This window comes from Apiospora aurea (genome assembly GCF_038362705.1).
Source record: "Apiospora aurea strain CBS 24483 chromosome Unknown utg000008l_segment0_segment0, whole genome shotgun sequence".
In the NCBI taxonomy this organism is placed as follows: Eukaryota; Fungi; Ascomycota; class Sordariomycetes; order Amphisphaeriales; family Apiosporaceae; genus Apiospora; species Apiospora aurea.
The window spans coordinates 1,334,765-1,357,671 of NW_027117395.1; the positions used below are offsets into that span (position 1 = coordinate 1,334,765).

Genomic DNA, 22,907 nt, shown 5'->3' on the forward strand with positions numbered 1-22,907 from the left:
CAGAGGCTATCCCTTTCCCTGCTAGCTTACTGTGTTAGCTCCAGGAAAGATGTGGGTAGTAAGTACATAGCTAGTGGACTGGCTTCTATTCGATCTAAGCCCGAGAGATGTGGCCCGGAGACGGACGGGCATGGCATGGCCCACCTGGCAGCTAGGCAACGAGACAAGACCGACAAAGGCCGCAAGGCGAAGTGAAGTGTAAATTTGGCTGCGCTGTGCCTCCGTTCCTATCTACCTAACTACCTAACTTCCTAACTACCGTTATTAGCACGACTGCTGTATCTATGTCCCTGTCCTTTGGTCCTAGTGTGCTCGTGGGTCCCTTCGTGAAGTGGTATAGGCGAGCCACTCAGAGTCCCGAGGTTGCTGCGAGATATTCCTAATGAGGCGCAGCAGCACCGAGATCCGCGAATCCTCTTTCTCGAGGGCCATGCAAGAGAGACGGTGTCCACGTGTGCGTATATGTACGTATTCTATGCGAGGTGGTGCGAGTTGTGCGTATACCCACGCGCCTGTGTGTCTGTCTGTGTGTGTGGGTAGGTGTAAGTGGTGTGGGCGTATTGACCCGAGTGAGTCTGGTCGGTGTCTTGCCCGCGGCCCAATGGTACCGAGCCATCCAGTAGCAAGGTCGGTGGCTATCCCAGCACTCCGTCACCATCCCGTGTCTCTTCCCCCTCTAGCGGCAGTTGAGGGGTTTGTGTGTGATTGTTGGGACCAAACAGAAACACGGGAGACGGGAGAGCAAAGCCAGCTAAACCAGAGACTAGAGCCTAGGGGCAGATTAGGGGCAGATTCGGGCCAGTTTCGCTCACCATCGTGGTATACGGCGTAAGAAGCTTGGCCGAGCCCTACGGACGGCTGGCTCGTAAGGACGGACAAACGAGCCCGTCCACCTACCTACTGCGCACGTAACGTAGCGCGGCTCTCTGTCGAGATTTGCATTTTTGTGGTGACTGTACGGAGTAGGGCCTGATGGATCTGGGTCTAGAGACCCCCGTCACCCCCCCGGCCTGGGTATCAATCTGCTTAACCCAGTCTGGTGTATAAGAGGACAGAAATAGACATATGCCTGCTTAGCACTCGATAGATATGGATATCGAGTGGGCACATTGGGAAATAAAAGCACCTACATACAGTGACAGCAACCTTGTACGGACCGGGCTGGGCTACACAACGCCCCACGTGCCGATGGGACGGAACTGGAAAATAAGAAGCGAAACCCGCAAGATCCGTCCGATAAGTCAGAAGTAGAGTTTCTATCGATTTGGCGCGGCTGGACTCGAACATCCTCGGCGACTTTCCTCCTTCTCCTCCTTGTGACTGTAACGACCCCTGTCCTCCCCCCTTGCCAAGGCCCCGCCTGGCCTCCAGGAGACTAAGCCTACCGGGCTGCCGTGTAGGATGCAAATGCTGGATTGTAGGACTTTGTCTGCCGTCGCTCATGGGCACCGTGATTCGCCCGGGAATATGCAATTGCGAAATGAGATTGGGCCAGAACTGACTCCTGCAAAACCGCGGCCCACGCGGCAGTGACCGTATATGATGAAGAGCGCTGGTTCGCCGACAAGATGCGCACGTAAATCCGGCATGGACGATTTTCGGAAAAGTCCCCCTCTCCATCCCCCCCTCCAGCTCTCGGCTTCGAGAACTAGAATACCACGCTACTACCCAACGTGGTAGCATTCTGCGGCACCGCACACACGGTTACTGGATAGACAGACGCAGCCCGAGCCCGCCCTGCTAGCTGCGATAGCACTACCCTGTAGATGCTGGGCCCCTTGTTGATGAATAATTCCCTACTGGAAAATGGATCTTGGGCCCCGTTCAACATGGATCATATGACCCATATATATATATGTTCTTTCTCTCTCTCTTTGGTGCTATTATGGGTAGGAAAGTACCTGCGCGCAGAATGTGTGTGTGCCTGGTCAGGAGTCCCAGTCTGAGCCCCCCTTTAGCCATTTTGCTTCTAATAAGCCCATGGACGATCGTTCGACTACTGTAACCTTACCATGGAGAACTAAATGTCTTGCGTCGGCGAAAAGGGCACGCAGGCTGCGGGTTAGGTACTGTACTTGGCTGGACCTTATGTACTTGACTACATGTAGATTTGATCAATTGGCGATGCGCACCGATGCGCTAAAGATGGGAACCGATGGCAGTTTCCAGGCCAGGCTTTCCAACGAATCTCATCATAGCCTGGGACTAAAGAGTGCCGCGGCCTTCTCTACTCGTACTGTCGGTTACCATGGCGTGCGCTTGCCCTCTATGGAATTCTTCTAGAATGTCTGTGTAGCGAGCAGGAAGCGACGTGAAAGTCGCTAATTCATGGAACGGGTCATTTGCTTGTCCGAGCTGGCAGCCTTGTTCGCTTGTCGAATGCCCTGCCGACATCAGACAAAAGCAAAAAAAAAAAAAAAAAAAAAAAAAGAATCCAAGGATCGTATGTCGCGCCACTCATCGGCACCCAGTTAACGCAAGCAAACACGCGGGAGAGGAGGAGAAAGCCTCTGTAGGCGCAACCGCCAAGACGCGAGACCCAAAGGGGGCATAATATTCTTCGCATGCGATGATGCTGATGCTAAACAAAGTGGCTCGACGGGCGGGAAGGGTAGGGGATGGCACCTAGTGTAGGCATTTAATGCAAAACAGCTCAGAAATGGCGAGCAGGCACACTCTAGATTGCAATTGGCGGATTATACATGCTTGTATGGGTTGTTGCAATGTGAAAAAGAATCCAATCCTCCTGCCATGCGTGGAGAAGTGTTTCTGGATGTTTGTCATGTTACATTTTCTGTAGGGCTGAGAATGATGTCATGCATTTTTGGTCCATTTTTCAGGTACTCCTCTTGTCCTCCAACCAGACGGTATTCCCCGGGGCTGCACAGCACTGCATTTGATCCGTGGTTGATTGACCAAGATTGATGGACAGACCAGGAAACCTTTCCTAATAAAGTCAGACACCAAACACGACAAGAATAGAAACACGCAAGAACCGTACCCAGCCAACGGAGGCTGTGAAAAAGCAGACTAGCCAGCCCGCTTTCTGATCGCTGATCGCCCACCGCCCCAACCTACTGCTGCTTACTTACTGTACCTTGGGCTCGGACTCCGAGACACTCTCTGACGTCCCCTGATCCCGTCCGTGATGCGCCACGTGACGATGACCACAGACGAGAACTGCCTGTTCCTATTTGGCGGTGATGCGTGAGTTATGTCCCACTTTCATTCCGAGGTCTCACCACTGCAATGCACTGCACTGCGGCCCCAGCCACGCATTGGCCTGTCGCGCTTGGTGCTTGATCTTGTTGGTGTTATTATGATTTGTTTGGCACACTGACCTGTGATCGTCATTTCCCCCGGATTAGGCCATGGTCTGCCGAGGCATGGACCGCCTCCGATGACCGCGTCCGGGGCGGCAAGAGTCAGTCCTATCTTGACTGTCCCGCCGGCGCCGGCAAGGCCGTGTTCCGGGGCACGCTGGACATCACGGCGCTGGGCGGCGCTGGCTTCGCCTCGCAGCGGTCCGTCGACCGCGCCCAGCATCCGTCCTGGGACGTGTCGGCGTACGACGGCCTGCGGCTCAAGGTGCTAAAGGCGGGCGGCGACGGAAAGAAGTACACCCTGACGCTCAAAGACGAGGTGCTGCCGAAGCGGCCCGACGATCGCGAGCAGAGCACCGTCAGCTGGGAGTACGACTTCATCTCCCCCAAGGGCGACGGCGACGAAGAAGATCGGGAGCTGTACGTCCCCTGGAGCGAGTTCAAGCCCACGTACCGCGGCAAGCCGAAGCCGGATGCCCCGAAGCTGGATCTGGCGAATGTACGGAGGATCAGCTTGATGATGCGCAGGTAAGTCGATTCTGCTTGCCCCCTTTCTTGAACCCCTCCTCCTTCGCCGTCGTCCCAGTACTGTGGATGAAGCAGCCCGGCTCATTTTGCATTGTAGCTTTTTTGGAAAGCAGGAAGGTGCCTTCCGGTTAGAGGTCGCATACGTAGCGGCTGTCAGGGACACCCCTGCTAATGCTGCGCGACCTGCATCTGTTGTTTCTTCTTCTTCTAGCGCCGGCTATCCTGAAAAGGGTTCTGGCGATGGTGGACGGACTGAACCAAAGTCGTGGCTGACTTGGATGTGCGGGCTGTTCAAGTAGGTACTCATCATTGGGCGTGGCGGTGTCAATTTTATACATGATGAGACTTCCATAAAGGCCATAGAAGCCGTAGAACCATGTTACTACATAGATGATGCCATGGAAGAAGACATTTGTTTTAAACTCTGGGGTTTTATGTACTATGAGCTGCGAACTTCTAGATCAACTTTCGCATACAATCTCATATAGTGTGTGCGTCCACGGCCAGATACCACTACAGCTGATATCCAAAACGCTCTCTAATACGGTGTATGCAAAGGCCAATGACTTCAGAATTCTGAAACCTAGTTCGTGTCCATCTGTCGTTGACACGCTTGATTTACCACCTCCGACTACTGTAATATATCAGTGATTGTTTGCTTCGGTTCTTGTAAAGGGCAATCGATCAATGGAATGAGGGAATAGGTATATGTATCAAATACACATATCCGAGACACTCGTAAAGCCGAGGTCTCATGCAGTAGTAGGGCATTTGGCTTCACCATAATCAAATCTATGAGCTATACCTATGCCCGCCTTCAGTCCTCGAATAGGGGTGGCTCGTATATCTGGCGTCAACGTGCCCTACATCTATTCAATGGCTACGACTCGTTATATGACTTGGTAATAGAGACTGATCCGACTGTTTGCCAACTCTAGGAGGGGCAAGCCGAAGATTCCGACTTGACAATGCCGACCGCATTCAATGGCGGACCATGGCACGCGCGGAGAGCCTATCTATCCGTAACGTAATAAAATACAATACAGCCAAGGGGATAGAAACTCGACTGGATCTCCGTTGTCGTCTGCGGACCCCCCATAAGGTGATATTTGGCACCAAATCTGTTGAGTTGCGGCGATATCAAGCATACGTATACATATTGTGTCTACACGGAATGCGTCTGCCGCCAACGGCAGAAGGTATTCCCGTACGGGCCATGGATACACACCAGGCCTATATTCGACAAATTTAGGCCAGTATTATGCCAGTAGTACTCAGCTGAGTGCGTGGTGAAGTCATGAGAACCCGTTTCAGAGTCCTGTTCTTTACGACTAAAGTACAGTAACAAAGTCGTGGTGTTCTGTCCCAACGAAAACAGAGAAAACATCCAACTGTACTTGGATATCACCCAATATCAGGACATATGGTGCATTTGGACGGCCAGAGGTGACTGAGATCTTGCGAACGATACGAATATGATTCGTATCCGTGATGTTTTCAAGGGAGTGTTTCCGTGTCTAACTTGGTCAGGCACTGCTTGACATACGAGAGCGCGGACTCCAGATCCCAAAATAACTTCCACGAAAGCATGAATGCGAGTATCGTGTTTACAACGCAAATGAATGAGTAGACACATATGGCTGAAACGCAAGTCTAGACTAGTATCACCATCCCTCAAGATGATGGGTTAATGCAACGACACATAGACGCCCGTATCAAGATCGATATGACAGACCCGGGCGTCCTTCCGGGCTACGGAAGTTGTTGCGAGCAGGCTGATTCGGAGTTCGATTAGGCAGGGTCATTATGGAAACGCCATATTCATTGACCTTTGTCTCAGCCCAAAGAGCCGTGGGGGCTTGAAACACTCGGCAGACAGCCACCGAACCTCGAAATGGCTATGCGCGATATTTTATGTATTGTTCACGTTACTTATTCTACATGTATCCCATTGTTGTTTCATAGGCATGTCTCATACATAGATCACTAGATCGTCTATCCCAAGCTATTGTATGCGAACTTGTGGCGTCTGGCGTGCCCAGCAGCGACAAGAACGCCATGGCAAGAACCCACGGGCTGGTTGCCACAATATAAGTGATGGAAAAGTCCAAACGCCAAAACACACATTGGACATCAATGCTATCTCGATGACAGGTGATGAGAGGAGCCACTCTGGACTTGTCAGTTGCCTAACTACCTATCAAGTCAAAGCCGTATGCGCACATATAATATATGGCTTTTCGGCACGGATAATTCAAGACATCCAACCCGCCTGCCCAGAGAATACATAGGCTGGCCACAGTATGATCAAGTGCACCTCCGTAGGAACCATCTAGGCATCTAGAGAAGGCTGGCTGAGCTGAAGGCGTTACTTGTCTTGCAGAGGATGAGATTTGGCCGCCCAGTATCTAATCCGGGAGGCCAGACAGCTGAGTCGATCCTTGTGGCAGAATGCTTCAGTATGGCATGCCCGGCTCTATGCTAGGCTCACACGGGAGAGGTGCGACCACCTCCAAGTTGAGCAAAGACCAATCATGCAGTGCTTTCACATATTCGCGTGCATAATAACTTGCTGTCGCCAGCTACAAGTAGAACCCGCCGAGGTGCGGTGTTATCTCCGCCGTTTTGATTGAGAGGAGCAGCAGGAAATAAGGTAGATGGGCCCCACCCACAATAATGAGATTGGCAGATTTGGGGGGGGGGAGAGGGGATGGAAATGCCATTCAACGAAACTGTTTCATGGGAAATCATGGAAGCCGAGCTCTAGAGTCTAGCCACAATCCTTATGCTGTAAGGTTAGTAGGGCAATCCGTGCCATCCATCAAATCAAGTTGAACCCAGCGTCCTGGAAATGGTGGCATCTGACATGAAGCATCCAACTACAGTATTGATTGATGCATGACGATACACGTGTACAAGTGCTGGCACACCTACTGTACTTATTTGGTCAGGACTGGCCACCCCCAAATCCAACCGATCTCCAAAGCCACCACCGCAGGCTGAGCGGAGGAGAGCTGAGGAGAAAGCCGGCAACAAAAGGAGAAGAGATGATGCAGTTGGTCCACGTCTCGGCATCGACTAGACCAACCTAGACCTCATCTGCTCATGCCTCTTCCTGTTCCTGTCCATTACCGCCAAACCGGTCCGTTTCTGGCCCACCCATGGGTTCATCCGTCGCCGGGTTTACCCCACCTCCCCTCATTTTGCAACGTTTCCAAGATCCCAGATTGAGCAACTGAACGAGCATCAAATCAAGCATGTCAGCGTGTCTCGCTGTCTTCGTCACTGTCAACAAGGGGAGTCCTCTTCCAACGCCAGTTGGCATCTGAGAGAGATGGAGGTACTTGTAACAATCGCGAACGTCTAGTAGCGCATCTTTGCCGACAGTTACAGCAAAGGGCGCTGCATATGGTACCTACATCCTAGATAAGAGCATTGCTGCAATTGGATTGGCTCGCATCGTGCGACGTGCGACTTATTAGAAAAGCAAACGTGCCTAGGGCCTCCTATCTTTTGTACATAGGCAATTGCAGCTGTCCACAGACATTGTCTGTGCGAGGCGACGACAGACCAGAAGACAGATGACACAGAACTGTTTCCTGGGTGCTCTCAGGCAAGGAAACTGTTTCTCTATGCCCGGCAGTGTGTACCACCCATGGCATGTTGTACACGTTCGCCAATAACAGAACAAGGGACAAGCAGCAGCACATGGAAACCGACCCATCTCGGGTTGCACTAACAGAGAACGATAGAAAGAAAGAGACAGGTGGTGAAGGCGGAGGGCCAATGAAGAATTTATTTGTTTGAACAATCCGACCATGGATCGATCGCCTGTCCCGCGCTGGAGGGAAGTCTTCATCCAGTCTTTTTCTGAGCTTGATCGCAGATTGGAACAACGAGATCTTCGTGGGATGAAAGAAACCAATGTCGCTTGTCTGCCAATGTTCTGGTGTGCCCTGCGTGTGTCTTGGTGTCGCACGCAAGCAAAGATGCGCGAGTTGATTGCTAAATGCAGGTCTCGTTCCATTCGAGCGAGGCACACCACACGGCACCTTTGCAACCGAGTCGTCAAGTTTCATACCTGCCACTTGTTGCCCAGGGGCCCAGCTATTGTCGTCATATTCCAATGTTTGTGTCAATCCTGTCTGTCTGTCTACCAGCCCCCCCATTCTGCCAGTTCCCCTCACCTCTGTTTAGCGCTGGATGTGATTTGATGCTAGTGAGCGAGTCGAAAGCGTTCCCCGTCAAGTGCATGTAGGCAGGCAACTAGTTGAGGCATTGTACTGTATCGGGGGCCACCATATCCCTTCTGCTTGCTCGGGTATTTGCCGTTGCGAACCACGGCACGACACAAGAGGTCGCAAAATATATAGCAGAGAGCCTATATCTGTATTCGCAGATTGGGCATCGTCGGACTGTCTCGAGAGGGATTTGCAAACTTCGAAGCAATTTCCCCCTTCGTGGGCAGTGTAAACTCAGTTCATCCGCAGCGTAGGCGAGCTGTGTCTGTGTTCTTCTTGATTGCCTCTCGGAATCTGCTGGGCTGGGCTTAATGAGTGGTCTGCACCCAATCCTCAACTAACAGGCACTGGGCGGATTTTAAATCAGGGGCGCTACCAGTACCGACTGTACTACGTTCAAACCCAGCGTTTCTGCTAATCAAAAAGTGGACAGAAGGGATTGATTACCTGCCCAGCATGCCCCCCCCATCCGCATCCATACAACAGTCAGCGGCCACTCCTCTGCCGAAGGGAAAAGGGAAACGATTCAACAGGCCTGTGGAATCAATTCGCCCATCCAGACTTACCGACTCACTGCACACTGTCAGACTGGCTAGTTAGTACCTACATTTACCCACTGGGTCCTGTCGGGTCCAGCAGCGAGTCCAGGGGAGGCCGGAAAAGAGAAGAACAGAACAAATAAAGGGAAGAGGAAAAAAAATAAAACCAACGCAGAAAACCGGATACGACTATACGTTGATTATTACATTACATACTTCCACAATAAACCCTGGAGCAAGAAGATCCTAGGCACAAGCCAACAACCAGCGCCCGACAGGGTCAGGAAGAATACCTACCTACATCCTAGCATCACGCAAAGAGAGAACGAGAGAGGGGAGAAAAAAGTAGAGAAGGTTGCCCTTGACCTTGCACCTAGCAGGTTACATACAGTAGGTAAAGTTGGTAGGCATCGATCGACCTGTCTGTCTGTCACTCAATTTGGGTTTCATCCTTTGGCTTTCGGGCCTTTGAATCTCAAACGCAATGTCCAGTTCGGCCACGGATTATCAACAACCGCAGCCGTCGCATCATTCGCATTCACATTCACATTCACATTCACATTCAACCTCCCACTCTCATCACCGCTCCGGCCAGCCGTCGCGATCCCACTCTACTCGTTCTCGCCCAACCACCACCTCCTCTGCCAATCCTGGCCCACCTCCACATCGCTCCGCGTCGACCTCCAAATCCAACGCCAACTCCTCTTCTCATCAAAGGGACCGGGAACGTGAAAGGGATCACCGTCATTCCCACCACAGCCGCCATCCCTCCAATTCCTCTGCACGCCCCGTCCAGGACATTCTTCCCCAGCACGATTATGAGCAGAGTAACGTAGCCCAACATTCAAAGCGACCATCGAGTAAAGATCGCCGCCCCCCAACTTCTCGAAGCTCCGACTCCAAAGCCGTCCACCGCCGCAGCAGCACGAGATCCAACACCTCGGCCCATCGCAACAACCACGCCGACATGGCCGGCCCTACTGCTGTAGCCAACAACGGGGGGCCTGCTGCGGTGCCTCCCGTCATGCAAGCCGCAGCCGACGCTCGCGCATCCGGGTCGAAACAAAGGACGACTCGCACCTCCATTCCGACACAGTCTGGCAAATGGATCCTAGGCAAGACGATTGGTGCCGGTAGTATGGGCAAGGTCAAACTTGCCAGGAAGGAAGATGGCACCGAGCAGGTGAGTCTTTCCCGATGCCGTCATCGCTTCTCATCCACCAAGGCATCTGATCATTAACATGTTTATCACCTCTAGGTTGCCTGCAAAATTATCCCCAGAGGATCTACCGAGGAGAACTACCACAGCCGAGCCGACAAGGAGCGGGCAGACCAATCCAAGGAGATTCGAACCGCACGCGAGGCTGCCATCGTCACCCTCCTCGACCATCCCAATATCTGTGGCCTGCGTGATGTTGTCCGCACCAATTACCACTGGTACATGCTTTTTGAGTATGTCAACGGCGGCCAAATGCTCGATTACATCATTTCACACGGCAAGTTAAAGGAGAAGCAAGCAAGGAAGTTCAGCCGACAAATCGCAAGTGCTCTCGATTACTGCCATCGCAACAGTATTGTCCACCGCGACTTGAAGATCGAGAATATTTTGATTCACAAGACCGGAGACATCAAGATCATTGATTTTGGCCTGAGCAACCTGTTCGCTCCTCGAGGCCACCTGAAGACGTTCTGCGGCAGTCTCTACTTCGCTGCGCCCGAGCTTCTGCAAGCACGCGCCTATACCGGACCCGAGGTTGATGTCTGGAGCTTCGGAATTGTCCTCTACGTATTAGTATGTGGAAAGGTTCCCTTTGACGACCAGAGCATGCCAGCTTTGCACGCCAAGATCAAGAAGGGTCTCGTCGACTATCCTAACTGGCTAGGCAACGATTGCCGACACCTTCTCTCACGTATGCTGGTGACCGATCCCAAGCAGCGAGCAACCATGTTTGAGGTGATGAATCACCCATGGATGACCAAGGGCTACGGCGGCCCGCCCGAGAACCACCTCCCACCGCGTGAGCCAATCACGCTCCCCTTGGAGCCGGAAGTCATCAATGGCATGACAGGCTTCAACTTTGGTCCACCGGAGGTCATCAAAGCACAGCTCACGAGGATGATAGAGTCCGAGGAGTACGCCCGGGCCGTGCAGTTGTTGCAAAAAGAAAAGGAGACGCCACCGGCGCCCAAGGACGTCGAGAAGAAGCGAGGGTTCGGGTTCGATTTTTATAAGAGACGCAACTCGGCTAACAGCCGAGACAACCTGACGACACCGAGTGCCGAGGCGCTTGCCCTCGGCAGTGACCCCCTTAACGCTTTCAGCCCCTTGATCTCTATATACTATCTGGTCAAGGAGAAGCAGGACCGTGATAGAGTGGATATTCAACCGAAAGTCCACACACCCAAGAATGTGGCCGACTCTCCCATGCCGGAGATTGTTGCGCCACAACAAGCCCATACCAACACAGCGGCGTACGAGATGCCGGGCGAAAAGGCGACAGGCGGCAGGTCTCGACCACGCGCGAGGACGCACGGTGAAGACGACGCTCCCGAGGATATCAAGAAAGCCCAACCCTCGTCAGCCCTTCCTACCCCGCCGCCACAGCCTGAGGGTCAACTGGAAGTACCGCACAAGAAGGAAAGCACTGCTGCTGGCATCCTGCGGCGCTTTAGTACTAGGCGCCGGAAAGAGCCAGAGCGCCTGGACAAGGACCGTTCTCACCCTCCCATTGTCCATGTTCACTCGCCAGCAGAACCCTCAACCCCGCGAAAGAGCTTCAGCATCAGGAAGTCGCGTCGTGATCGCGAGGAAGTCCCGAGCCGCCTGCGATCCGGCAGCAGCCAACCGCAACACCGCGAGCTCCTTAGCCCCCCTTTATCTGCAGGCGACGCGGGTACTAAGAAGCTGGGGCGGTCCACCAGCGTCAACTCTGGCGACTTCAGGAGACGACTTGGATCCAAGAGTAGGGCCGCCAAAGATCAAGACCCCCCTCCGACCAGCGGCTCGGACCAATCAGCTCCCGTCGAAAAGTTGCCTGCTGATGCCAGCGCTTCTCTCAGTACGCGTGGCGCTTCATTAAGAGCCAAATCGCTTGGACATGCTCGAAGGGAGAGTATCCAGGCAAGAAGGCAACGGAGGGAAGGAGCCCGCGCGGCCGAGGCAGGTGTCCCGGAAGAGACAGATGCCGATGTAGGCGAAGCCAGCGGTACGTCAGCTGAACGCCTGGACGACTCCGAACTGGCCAAGCCTGTATTCCTCAAGGGTTTGTTCAGTGTTTCGACGACATCCTCAAAGTCGGTACCGGCAATACGAACGGAACTCAAGCGGGTATTGCGAGAGTTAGGGGTGGACTATACAGAGATTCGCGGAGGCTTCAGCTGTCGACACACGCCCAGTATCGACCTGAACAAAGTCGCAGATGATCCGAAGAGCCCAGGTGCCAAATCGGACAACCGTAGGCGTTTCAGCTTCGGGCTGAGGAATGAGAGGGACCGCGACGAGATCCGGGACATGGACCGGGTTCCCAACACGCCACGCACCCCTGGCCGGCATACAGATCGGAGCGACTCCAACTCTGAGATTTCAGAGACGGAGAGCAGCCATAGGGACCCCGGTGGCTCCTCACGCCGGGTGCCCGGGGAGACAACAACTCACGTCCAGAGTGATCTGGGCGGTAGCATGGTCTTGGAGTTTGAGATCTTCATCGTCAAGGTTCCTCTCCTCTCGTTGCATGGTCTCCAGTTCAAGCGGATGGCTGGCAACACGTGGCAGTTCAAGAACATGGCCGACCATATTCTCAAAGAGATACGCCTATGAGGTGGATGCAACCATTGAAATGAAGGAAATGGGGGGGGGTCCCCTCGAAGAAGCCCGAGGTTGTTGGAGGACGCCGCCTTTGATTACCTTCACTTTTCTCTGAGCCATCCGGCCGTAGTCTTTCTGCCATGCCCGGTCAGCAGTGGGGGGGGGCAAGTTTGGGACGGCGGCGGACCGGTGGTCGTTTTGAATAATTCTCTACTAATTCACACACATCTTCTTTTCAAAAAAGGGTACACAACAACAATGGGGGTTTTGCCTTGAGCGGGCATGTAAGGTTAGAAAGAGAAGCCTGGGAAAAAGAGCAGGGAGGGGTTGCACGTAAGAAGAGGAAGAGAGGCGAGGTGTTTCATGACCTTTACGTTTCCTAAATAGCGACTACAAAGTACTAATGTATAAGTGCACCTCAAGCTATGGAATAACATCTATTGTCGGGGTTCTCTAAATCGACTATGTGCATCGACGTGAACTATATGATGCGAAGTATAGGACGGGGCGTTGCTTGCGATTTACTCATCGATAAGTATAGATGTCACCACCCTTTTCCACGACGTTGACCTGTTGTAAGTATATCTAAGACGCCTTTGGACTTGGAGGGGCTTGTTCTTCTATAGATAGCACCCAAATCCCATATACTTTGGTCAGAACTACTCCGTACATAGTACATATTGCTGGGCACAGTATGGTGGTGGTCAACCCCCACTTTCCAAGATCCTTGATCACACACGCACACATGAAGGGCCGGGGAGCATTTTTGCTAGCTCCCGTAACCACTAGAACGAGAGTGTTATCTCGGATAAACCAATGTAGATTGCGCCATACATATCTCTGGTTACCATTGCCCATTATGCTTATTGGAATGCTTGTTGAAAATGACTATACTGTACCTAATGTCTCAACCGGTATGCGTATATATCTTGAGTACCCATCTATATACTTCTAAAGTGTTTGTCCAAAGTCTGAACTGGCCGAGATTGATCATGTCGGAAATCCAGGCCGGAGAGCGGAGCAACTTCTACCCTAAGCTTGGTTGCAGACGTGACGGGAGCACGCTAGCGCTAGTCGGTCGATACGTACTTGTACTGCCAAAACTGCGTACTGCGGCTGTCACAGTGCAGCCTGATTGACGGACCACTGGGTGCAGTCAGTCAAGCAGGCAGTTTGAGGTGCTTTGCATTTCGATTGCTTGCTTTGCTAGGTACTGCCTACTCCTGCTGCCACTGTTACTTGCCTAATAAACCTAGTAGGTTGGTAATCAATGCCAGTAGGTACTTACAGTAAAAGGCTGTCCTCCCACTCCCACGCCCACTCCCACGCCCATTCCTACCGTACAGTGAGTCCAGGAGGTGCCGGACTGGCAAATCAAATCCACTCATCCCATCCTATAGCGCTCATGCCCTGCTTGCCTCTAGCGGCCTGGGTTAGCAGCAGCAGCAGCAGCAGCAGCAGCAGCAGCAGCAGCGAGTCGAACAACAGCAAGCAGCTGGGTACAGGTTGTTTCGTTTCTCGTTGAACATTGACCATCCGCCAAAAGCTGTGTGTCTACTACTACCTCATATCATCATCCTACCTCTTCTCTACCTCCCCTTCCACCTCCCACTTGTGTCGGCCTCTGGTAACCTGGACAACATCGCGCAACAGCTATTGCCTTCATCTGTCAACATTCCCGCCCCTCTTCTCGCCACCTTTCGAGCCCGTCCCCAATTGGCAACTGAGCCGCCCGCATCGCATCGCATCTCCCACCCGCACTCCTGCACCGCACCGCACTTACTTTAGCATCCGACCATAATCCCGGTCTCAAAGCAAGGCCTCACCTCACAGCCTTCTCTGTTGGTCGCCCGACTCCCACTTCCCTGCATACACGCACCCCAAGGCTCCCTCGACGATCGAAACAAAACTGGCCTGGTATGTATGTGCATTTGACACCCTTCCATCGTCCCTGAAGGCAGGCTGAGTTGGGCCTTATGCATTCCCGTAAATGCTAAACTTGCCGCGGCTGTGGAGTATCCACCGACTGACTATTGTCACGTTTTACTTAGAATCCCAACCAGGTCTGTCCCAAACCGACCCCTCGACTCGCCGCGCTGTTCGACAACACGCTCGCATCATCCAACAACGTCTCGTCGCACGACTACCATGCTACCGAATCCCAGCATGTACGCCCATCATCAATACAACCCTCATGCTGAGCAGTCATGGATGCACCAGCAGCAAGGCCACCAGCAGCAACAGCAGCAGCAGCACCAGGCCCAACAGCAAGCTGCTGCCGCCGCTGCCGCTGCCCAGCAGGGTCACTATGGTCGCATGGCCGGCGCGCACCTCAACGTCGCCGCCGCCGGTCAGAACTCGGCTGTTCATGTCCAGGATAACGGCATGGACAACGTCTCCGAGGACAACCGCCGAACCCTCAACTATGTCGCCGACCTCCTGAACGAGAGCACACGCGAGGCTGCCCTTCTCGAGCTCAGCAAGAAGCGCGAGCAGGTTCCCCGAGCTAGCGCTGATACTGTGGCACTCCTTTGGCGTCATGACCTCTCTCACGCAGGAGATCATTTCCGTCTACACCCTCCTCAACCCGTCACAGCTTACCGCCGCCGCTTCCAACCGCGTCTGCAACGCTTTGGCCCTCTTGCAGTGTGTAGCGTCGCACAATGACACCCGAACCTTGTTCCTGAAAGGTAACAGCCCTTTGCGCTCCTCCCGTACAAGAAAACGATGCTGACTAGTTTGAAGCTCATATTCCGCTTTACCTTTACCCGTTCCTGAACACGACGTCCAAGTCGCGCCCCTTCGAATACTTGCGCCTCACCTCCCTCGGTGTCATCGGCGCTTTGGTCAAGAATGACTCTACCGAGGTCATCAACTTTCTCTTGACCACCGAGATCATCCCGTTATGCCTCCGCATCATGGAGACGGGATCCGAGCTGAGCAAGACAGTGGCCATCTTCATTGTGCAGAAGATTCTACTTGATGACAACGGCCTCAACTACATCTGCGCTACGTATGAGCGGTTCTACGCTGTCGGCACTGTTCTTAGTAATATGGTTGCTCAGCTCGTTGAACAGCAGACTGCACGCCTCTTGAAGCACGTGGTGCGTTGCTTCTTGCGACTTAGCGATAACGCCCGAGCCCGTGAGGCCCTCCGCCAGTGTCTGCCAGAGCCACTACGTGATGCCACCTTCTCCTCTGTCTTGCGCGATGACGCCGCAACCAAGCGTTGCCTGGCGCAGCTGCTTATCAATCTCTCGGATAACGTCGTTGATAATGCAGGCGCCCATCCCGGCTTGTGATTGGCCCTTGCTCTTTGCCATTGGCGCCAGATCTCCAGATCGGCGCCTGGTTGTCAACTGCCAATCACCTGATGACTACCACGGCATGGCAAGTGTCTGATTTTCCTTGGTATGCACCGTGTCATATTGCCTTGTGCACGGATTCGTCGGAGTTTTCTTTGGGATCTGCATCAGAGAGAGAGAGAGAGAGAGAGAGAGAGAGCCTCTATACCCTTCCTACAAACATCATATACTCGCGTTCTGCACTGTACGGCGTTTAATGGTCTTGGATTCTGGTTGTTTCGTGGAGCGGAGGGGATACCCCTTATACTAGGCGCGACGGGCACGAATGTATACTTTGTATTGTATCGAGATGGCAAGGGGGACTTTGGGCTTCCGGCCGGGGACGGCTCAACGGTGAATCACCCCTATTCGCATGGAAAAATGGCGTTTCTTGTTCTGATTTCGGGAAAAGTTCTGAAGCGGGAAGAGATACGGGGAGCGGGAGTGGGGAGCGGGAAAAAAGAGCGGGAAAAGGGAGATGTGTCTACGAGCTTTCAAGCCACCGACTTTCTTGTGTCATATGAAAAGGAAAATGCGGGCTCCGGGCTACGGGGGATGCTGGCGGGAGGGGTCTTAGACGTGATTTTGCAATGGTAGGGGGTAGTTGATGTCATGTTTTTGGAGGTGTTACAGCAAGTCTTTTTTTTTTCTTTCTTCGCATCAACTTCTATTTAGGTATTGCGACGGTTGATTGGATGGCGCCTTGGCGGGGGTGTAGATAGGAGTTGGCCCCTTTTGCTTTCCGACTTCTTCTACTAGAGAGACCGGTTGAGGGGACTGGGCATTATTGTATATGCACAATACGCGCAAAAAAGCCTTGCATTCTGCGAACAATAACGTAGCCATGTCTTTCCTCAGAAATGCGAGTGATGTGGTTTACTGGCCAGTTGTGCGTAAGATCGTAGTGAAGTCATCATATAGAATAAAGCGTTGGTTTGTGTATATGCAAATCCAGGTCAAGGTAGATCAACCTATCTTATTACATATATCGAATTCTGCGTAACGAGGAAGAGAGAAAGACAATGGATTTGTTTGCTATTGGGGTTTAAATGTAACGTATGGGTATATTGTTTGTAAATGCCTGCCAACCCCCTCGCGCGCGCACACACACACTCTGTCTAAATTCTAATTACTTAATCATCGTCTTCGTCGCTATCGTCGCCAAAGATGGCCTTCAGCACCTCGTCCTGTGCGCGCTTACCCTCGAGCGCTTCGTTTACACTGGCGTCGACCTTTGTTCCTTCCGGTCCCGCCGCCGTCGTCATCTCGACGTCTCGCGAAGGCTCTCCTTGTTGCTGTGCCTGCTGTGCCTGCTTGAGCAACTCGTCTAGCGTCATGGCTGTGCCCGCCCCTGTCCCCGCTGTCACCGCCGCCGCGGCGCTTGTCGATGTGGAGTAGGATGGGGGTGCAGTGGGATCCGTAGAAGAAGGCATCCTACTCCCAGCACTGCTACCGCCAACACCACTGGAACCGTACATGGCCGTCTCAAACGCCGACTGCTGCGGCTGTTCGGCCTTGGGCTCGCCGTTCCCGCCATCCGGCTGGACATGGGCCGGCGGCCGGACGTTGAACCGCTTGCACAGGAGGCGCGTCGGGTAGAAATCCGCGGTCGATCGCGTCATGGCCCCGAACATGCCGAGACTGGCGGCTTCCTCGGCCGGGTCCGCGGGCGCTTTGGCCTTGGCGGGTTTGGACAGGAGATCTGTGGTGGCTCCACCGGTTTCCAACGACGACCCGGTGGTGAATTTTGACGAGGAGGATGAAGAGGAGGAGGTAGTGAATCGCGACGCCATCATGCCCGACATGGGCCGGAAGATGCGCGCGACGCTGTGGAACTCGCGCAGCTCGCGGAGGTAGTCCTCGGGCCGCTGCCCCGGCGGCTTGGCCGGCAGCGCGGCGGCCTTGCTGTAGCCCGCGGCGTGCTCGAGGTAGGCGCGGTACCGGCCGCGCTTGGCGTCGTCGTCGGCGTAGGGCGTGTTGCCGCCGGCAGCGCTGCGGGTGAGGGCCGCGATGGCCGTGTCCTTTTCGAGCGCGGGGACCTGCGAGGCGAGCTCGCGCTGCTTCTCCTCGGGCGTCATCGCGTAGCCCGCGGGGATCTCGCCCAGGGCGGGCGGCAGGTTGGTCTTGCCCGAGGCGGCGGCGAGCCGTTGCCGCGCGTCGGCCGACAGGAAGTCGAAGACGGATTTGCCGGGGGAGCTGGGCCTCGCCGAGGAGGGCGGCGCGGGCTTGCGGATCGAGCTTGGAGGCCTTGGCGGCATCGGCTGTCGAAAGGTATGCAGTACCATTGTTGGCCGCGCCGCTACCCTTGGGCTTTTTCGCAGATTTCCACCCTTCTGGGATCTTGGGTGGTGGGTATTTGACGTCGGAGTTAATCATGGATGTGAGGGTGTCCGTGTCGGTTCCGAAGCTGAAACCGGCCAGGGGTAACCGCCCGTCGTGGCATTTCCGTAGATTCTTGCCTGCTTTTGAAAGCGCATCCTTCCGCGGTATCAAGACGGGCGCTGAACGCAAGTTGGGATTGACTGCCGTCGTCGCCTTCTTCTTTTTCTTCTTATCACCCCCTATTACCCGGTTGTAGGATATTCGAGGGCCGATTTCGTAGGGGTCTTCATCATCCGACCCGGTGTCGTTGAGGATCCCTATCCCTATGCCACCTCGACTAGGCTTTGCCTTCTTCTTGCCTATCCTCGGCCGGATCAGGGGACCATCTTCGTCTTCCTCGTCAGAGCTTCCGGCGCTCGCACCTTTCCTCGTGCCGGCCGTAGCCATAGGGGCTAGTTTGGCCTCTCCTGCGTATCCCAGGCCTTTGCGATCGAGCTTCTTGACGAAGGCAATCATTCGAACGTTCTTGGGCGCGAAGAGGTAGGTTTCCGTGGCGCCATCGTCGACCCTGGCAGCACCGTTCCCTTTGGCGCCCACATCCAGTCTCGCCTTCCGGCGGATCTTGGGTCCTATGCCTTGGCCTTCTTTCCAACCCATCCTCTTTAGGAGTTTGATGCCCATAGTGTCGCCGGAGGAGCGGAACAAATCGGCGAACCCTCCACCGCGGCGCATGGCACTGTCCTGTTCTGTCGAACCGAGTCCCGCGAAAGCAGCGGCCGTCTGCAGCTTTTGCGCCTCAGCCTGGTCGGCCAAGTCCTCCTCGTCCATGAAGTCCTCGGGCCTCTGCTGCTGCGGTTTCGCCGCCGCTGTCGCTGCTCCTCCATCTGAGGCGGCGCCATATTTATTATCCTTGTTGTAGCGGTTCGTGCGCGACGAGACAAAGGCGCTCGGGGTCCATCCCTCCTTGGAGCCGACGGTGTTGAAGTAGCCGGCGCTGAAGCCGCCGGTGAAGGCGCCGTGCAGGCGCTTGCGGCCGCGCTCGTCCCTCACCTCCTGCTTCCAGACGGGGACGTAGGAGCCGTCATCGCGGGCCTCGCGGTCGAGCGGCGGCAGCGGGGTGCCGAAGTGGACGTAGGGCGACTGCTGGTTCTGGAGGTCGGCTTCGAAGGTGGCGCGCGGGCGTTTCGTGGACATTGCCTACCGACAGACCTGGCAAGGGGGATGGGGAGGTGAGTTCGTTGGTTGCGCAGTCGAGAAGAAAGGTAAGTAGAAGTGGTGGGAGAAAGCCAATGGACAATGGGGTACTTTGGAGGGACGACGTAATGACGTGGTGGTCGTCGCCGGGAATGCGGTTTACAGGTGGCTATGTACATGTAGCTTCGGAAAGTCGCGATAAGCTTTCTCAAAAGGTGCTTATCGCGGGACCACCCCCAAGCATTGGAACATAGCAGCAGCAGCAGCAGCAAGCTTGCCAGCATCAAGGGTCCATCCATGTACAGTAGTTAGCGACCGTCAGCGCCTGGCCAGTGCGCTATTACACCCGCAACCCAACCGACTTCTTTTCTTAGTATGTCAGTGGCTGTCGAGAGTTGCGACAGCTAGGTTGCACATGCGGATTTTTTGGCGAGTGTACGTTTGGCCAATACATCCCCGATATAACCGAGGGCCTTATTAGTATAGCCGTTCATCAACCAGTACCTTTGCTGGAACTCTCCGCATCCTCGTATTCCCATCTGGAGCACCCACTGTCCTACTGTCTTCATCATTTTCGTGCAGGAAACCCAATCAAATAGCTATCACTTTCCAATTGCCCTCTGCCATCGACCACGATGCTTCCGTGTGAGATGGTGGTGGCCCCGACGGAGCTTCTCGAAGCCATTCTTCTGTGCATCGACATGCGTACTCTCTTGACCACCGTGCAGAGAGTCTGTCGAAGATGGCATCGCCTCATTGGCGACTCTCCCAGCCTCCAAAAGGCACTGTTCTTCGAGCCGGACAATACGGTGCTTCCCACCAACCCGCTACGGAACCCCCTGTTGGCCGAGGTCTTCACCGTATGGTTCGAGTACGACTCCTCGGACAAACGAGTGCCCAATGGGAGAGACCACCACTACTACAGGGACTTTCAGGCCAGCCCGTTCGCCCGGAATTTGGACGTCGTTCTGCACAGCAATGCCAGCTGGAAGCGGATGCTGGTGCAGCAGCCACCTCTGCTGCGCCTTGGGGACTGGAGGCATACGTATGACGAAATGGGCCACCATGAGGAGCTCCTCGTGCATGAGTCGTTTCCCCAGGGTCTACGCATGGAGAGCTTGTATTTCTTGACGTTTGAGCGCATGAAGGCGGGCGAGTTCGCCAGCGTACGCATGCTTTGGGACTTCAAGCAGCATCTACGCCGATCACGAACCACAGTGCACGGCATTCCCCAGGATCCGCCGGCTCAGTTTCTGGGGTGCAAGTCGATTCCAGATGTGGTGATGGAATCCAATGCCGGGGAGACTCGCACGAAGGATGCCCTGATAGCGGACTTCATGCTAGAAAAAGAATTCACCCTGAATCGTGACCAGGGCAAAAAGGAACTGATGTTATTGCTGGACGAACTGGCTAAACTTAACGGAGATCTGGACATGAAGTGGACATGATGCGGTCGGGAAGACGGCCAAAAAGAAAAACCAAAAGGAGTTTTCCAAGGGAGGAGGGAAGAGGAAGAGAGAGAGAGAGGGAGGGAAGAGCTTACGATATATGGAAGTAGACCGGGCGCTCAGCACCACGGTCTACTAGGCCCGACACAGCACACCAGACTGTCGCGCCCCCTTCTGGGCCAGGCAGTGAGCCTGGCCCGTAGACAGGCCGATGACCACTGTTGCATCGGCGGATTGCCTTCCGGGTATTTAGTTGTTTACTCTTTACCATCGCGGTCTGGAGCAGTCGGAGGGGTTTTTACGTTGTGTTGCGTTGGGTGGGATTCGAACGTCGTGTCTTTTCTGGGATCAGTGGTTTTTCTTTTCTGTTGGTGGAAAGACCTCACTACCATTACACCATATGGGCGATGCGTGTAATGGCGACTGCTCGCTGTTGAGGAATCAAGCAATTATTCTGCCTTATCAAGGGGAGCTTGGGCACATTGTACCTAACCTTGGAGGGGGTTGCCTGGGTTGCCTGGGTTACCTAGTGGGTGACCATCTGCCACTATCTAGGACTCCTAGGCCTAAGGACAGCTGCCTCAAGGCGTCAAAGCCAATGCGTCCTGCACATGTACTGCCTTTACTCGACCCAGCAACCAGTTCCAGAGCTTGCTGGTCTATCTTTACCACGGTCATCTGTCATGTGTTTGTTCTGCAGAAGGCAACCATCATGTCCCCTCGATGGTAACTGTGATACGGTCACACAAGCAACAGTTCTGTACATTATTTGGGCAGGTACTATTTTGCCTTCATCGTCAGCCCAAAATCACAGCAATCAAAACGTGTTTCCTACTTACTCTCAGTGTGGTTGGCTATCTCAGTGGTCATAATCAACCTCATCACGTACACGCTGTTGCTACTTCTGATGCCATTTCCATGCCATCCACGGGAACTTACCAGCATACAATGTACCCATTATCACCGTACAACTTCTCACAGCGCTATGGAATCTAAGAGGGGAGGAACGGTCAATTTTAATAAAACAGGTTCTCGCAACCAAGCTGAGCAGCAACACCCTCCTCCCTCCCTCCCTATTTCCCATACACTCGATAATCAATCATCGCATCACCACACCTCATGTTGCCATTATGCCACCCCAAATATTCCGTCCCCTGCCTTTGTAAGATAATTTTTCTCAGGTCCTTGTTGCCAGACTCGAACCACTTCGCCTTGGAGCCAGCCTGCTTAGAGATACTCACAAAGCAGTTTCCCGACGATGCCAGAGGATCGAGGCCACGGGGACCTGGGAATTTCCATTGCCCATGGCCGTTTGGGTCGGTGTCGGTATAGTTGGTGATGCTTTGGCAGGCTTTCAAGTCCGCTTTGGGCTTCTTTGGTGAAGGATCCATGGGGTTGAAGGTGAAATGATCACCTTTGGTAACAGACGGTCCAGCTTTTGTAAGAGGTTCCCCTGTAAAGTCTCACACAGCTTCAGCAGTTTTCATCGGGCTGTCTCGGGGACGAACATTAGATTGATAGTCCCCGCAAAATGTGTCCCCGTCTCGTCTGACCACACGAGTGCCACCACCTAGGTAGGTTGCTGAAGTTGGGAGGGCCCAAACAAAGATACAGTTAAGACATAACTTCATTGTTGCGATTAGCTGGCGAAGGAACTTGTAACGAGGAGTATGGACAAGTTTCACGCCAAAGTACTCGTCCTGGCTTTTATAGAGCTGCAACGCCACCCTGACTTACAAGTGGGTATACGTTCATTTTCCATACAGCACGTCAGGAGTACTCTCGCAATTAGGGGCATGACCCCTCCTGTGCAACAAATCCATGTAGGTGGCTCAGAGGAAGACAAAGAAAACCTAGTGGCTTCGATGGACCAACTAACAGTCTGTGAGCCCAGGGCAAGCCCATAACAAAGGGGGAAATGTGTCTTCGTGGTGACGTTGGGGAGTATGGACTGTGGGGGGACCCTTGTGGAGTGGCAGCTCAAGAAGATGGAGTGCCCAATGGGCAAAGATTCAGCGGCCCCTACCTGGTGCACCAAGGCGTAAACACAGTCTGTAATATCATCATATAAAGCCCCGATTTTCCGGTGTTGATATCCTTAAAGTGGCGAAAAGCAGACATTTTCATGTTGGGTCGCTAATGAAGAGAAGGTGTGACATCCGT

At 53.9% G+C, this 22,907-nt stretch overlaps 5 protein-coding genes across 5 annotated transcripts; 4 read left to right on the forward strand and 1 right to left on the reverse strand.

Moving 5' to 3' along the window:
• Window positions 1-3,163: 3,163 nt before the first annotated feature.
• On the forward strand, window positions 3,164-4,150 carry PG986_011901 (uncharacterized protein; the record flags this gene model as incomplete). Its single annotated transcript, XM_066848123.1, has 3 exons — window positions 3,164-3,207; window positions 3,369-3,851; window positions 3,949-4,150. The coding sequence occupies 3 exons, from the start codon at window positions 3,164-3,166 to the stop codon at window positions 4,148-4,150; spliced, it is 729 nt and encodes a 242-aa protein (XP_066694819.1).
• A 5,448-nt stretch (window positions 4,151-9,598) lies between these two features.
• Window positions 9,599-12,448, forward strand: PG986_011902 (Serine threonine protein kinase; the record flags this gene model as incomplete). Its single annotated transcript, XM_066848124.1, has 2 exons — window positions 9,599-9,814; window positions 9,890-12,448. The coding sequence occupies 2 exons, from the start codon at window positions 9,599-9,601 to the stop codon at window positions 12,446-12,448; spliced, it is 2,775 nt and encodes a 924-aa protein (XP_066694820.1).
• A 2,136-nt stretch (window positions 12,449-14,584) lies between these two features.
• Window positions 14,585-15,738, forward strand: PG986_011903 (cell differentiation protein rcd1 protein; the record flags this gene model as incomplete). The annotated part of the gene is given in 3 exon segments (XM_066848125.1): window positions 14,585-14,932; window positions 14,943-15,126; window positions 15,182-15,738. 3 exon segments carry the CDS (start codon window positions 14,585-14,587, stop codon window positions 15,736-15,738), a joined length of 1,089 nt encoding a protein of 362 aa, XP_066694821.1.
• Window positions 15,739-16,913: 1,175 nt separating this feature from the next.
• On the reverse strand, window positions 16,914-19,296 carry PG986_011904 (uncharacterized protein; the record flags this gene model as incomplete). Its single annotated transcript, XM_066848126.1, has 2 exons — window positions 16,914-17,903; window positions 17,947-19,296. 2 exons carry the CDS (start codon window positions 19,294-19,296, stop codon window positions 16,914-16,916), a joined length of 2,340 nt encoding a protein of 779 aa, XP_066694822.1.
• A 635-nt stretch (window positions 19,297-19,931) lies between these two features.
• PG986_011905 (uncharacterized protein) lies at window positions 19,932-20,744 on the forward strand (the record flags this gene model as incomplete). The annotated part of the gene is made up of 1 exon (XM_066848127.1): window positions 19,932-20,744. One exon carries the CDS (start codon window positions 19,932-19,934, stop codon window positions 20,742-20,744), a length of 813 nt encoding a protein of 270 aa, XP_066694823.1.
• Window positions 20,745-22,907: the final 2,163 nt, after the last annotated feature.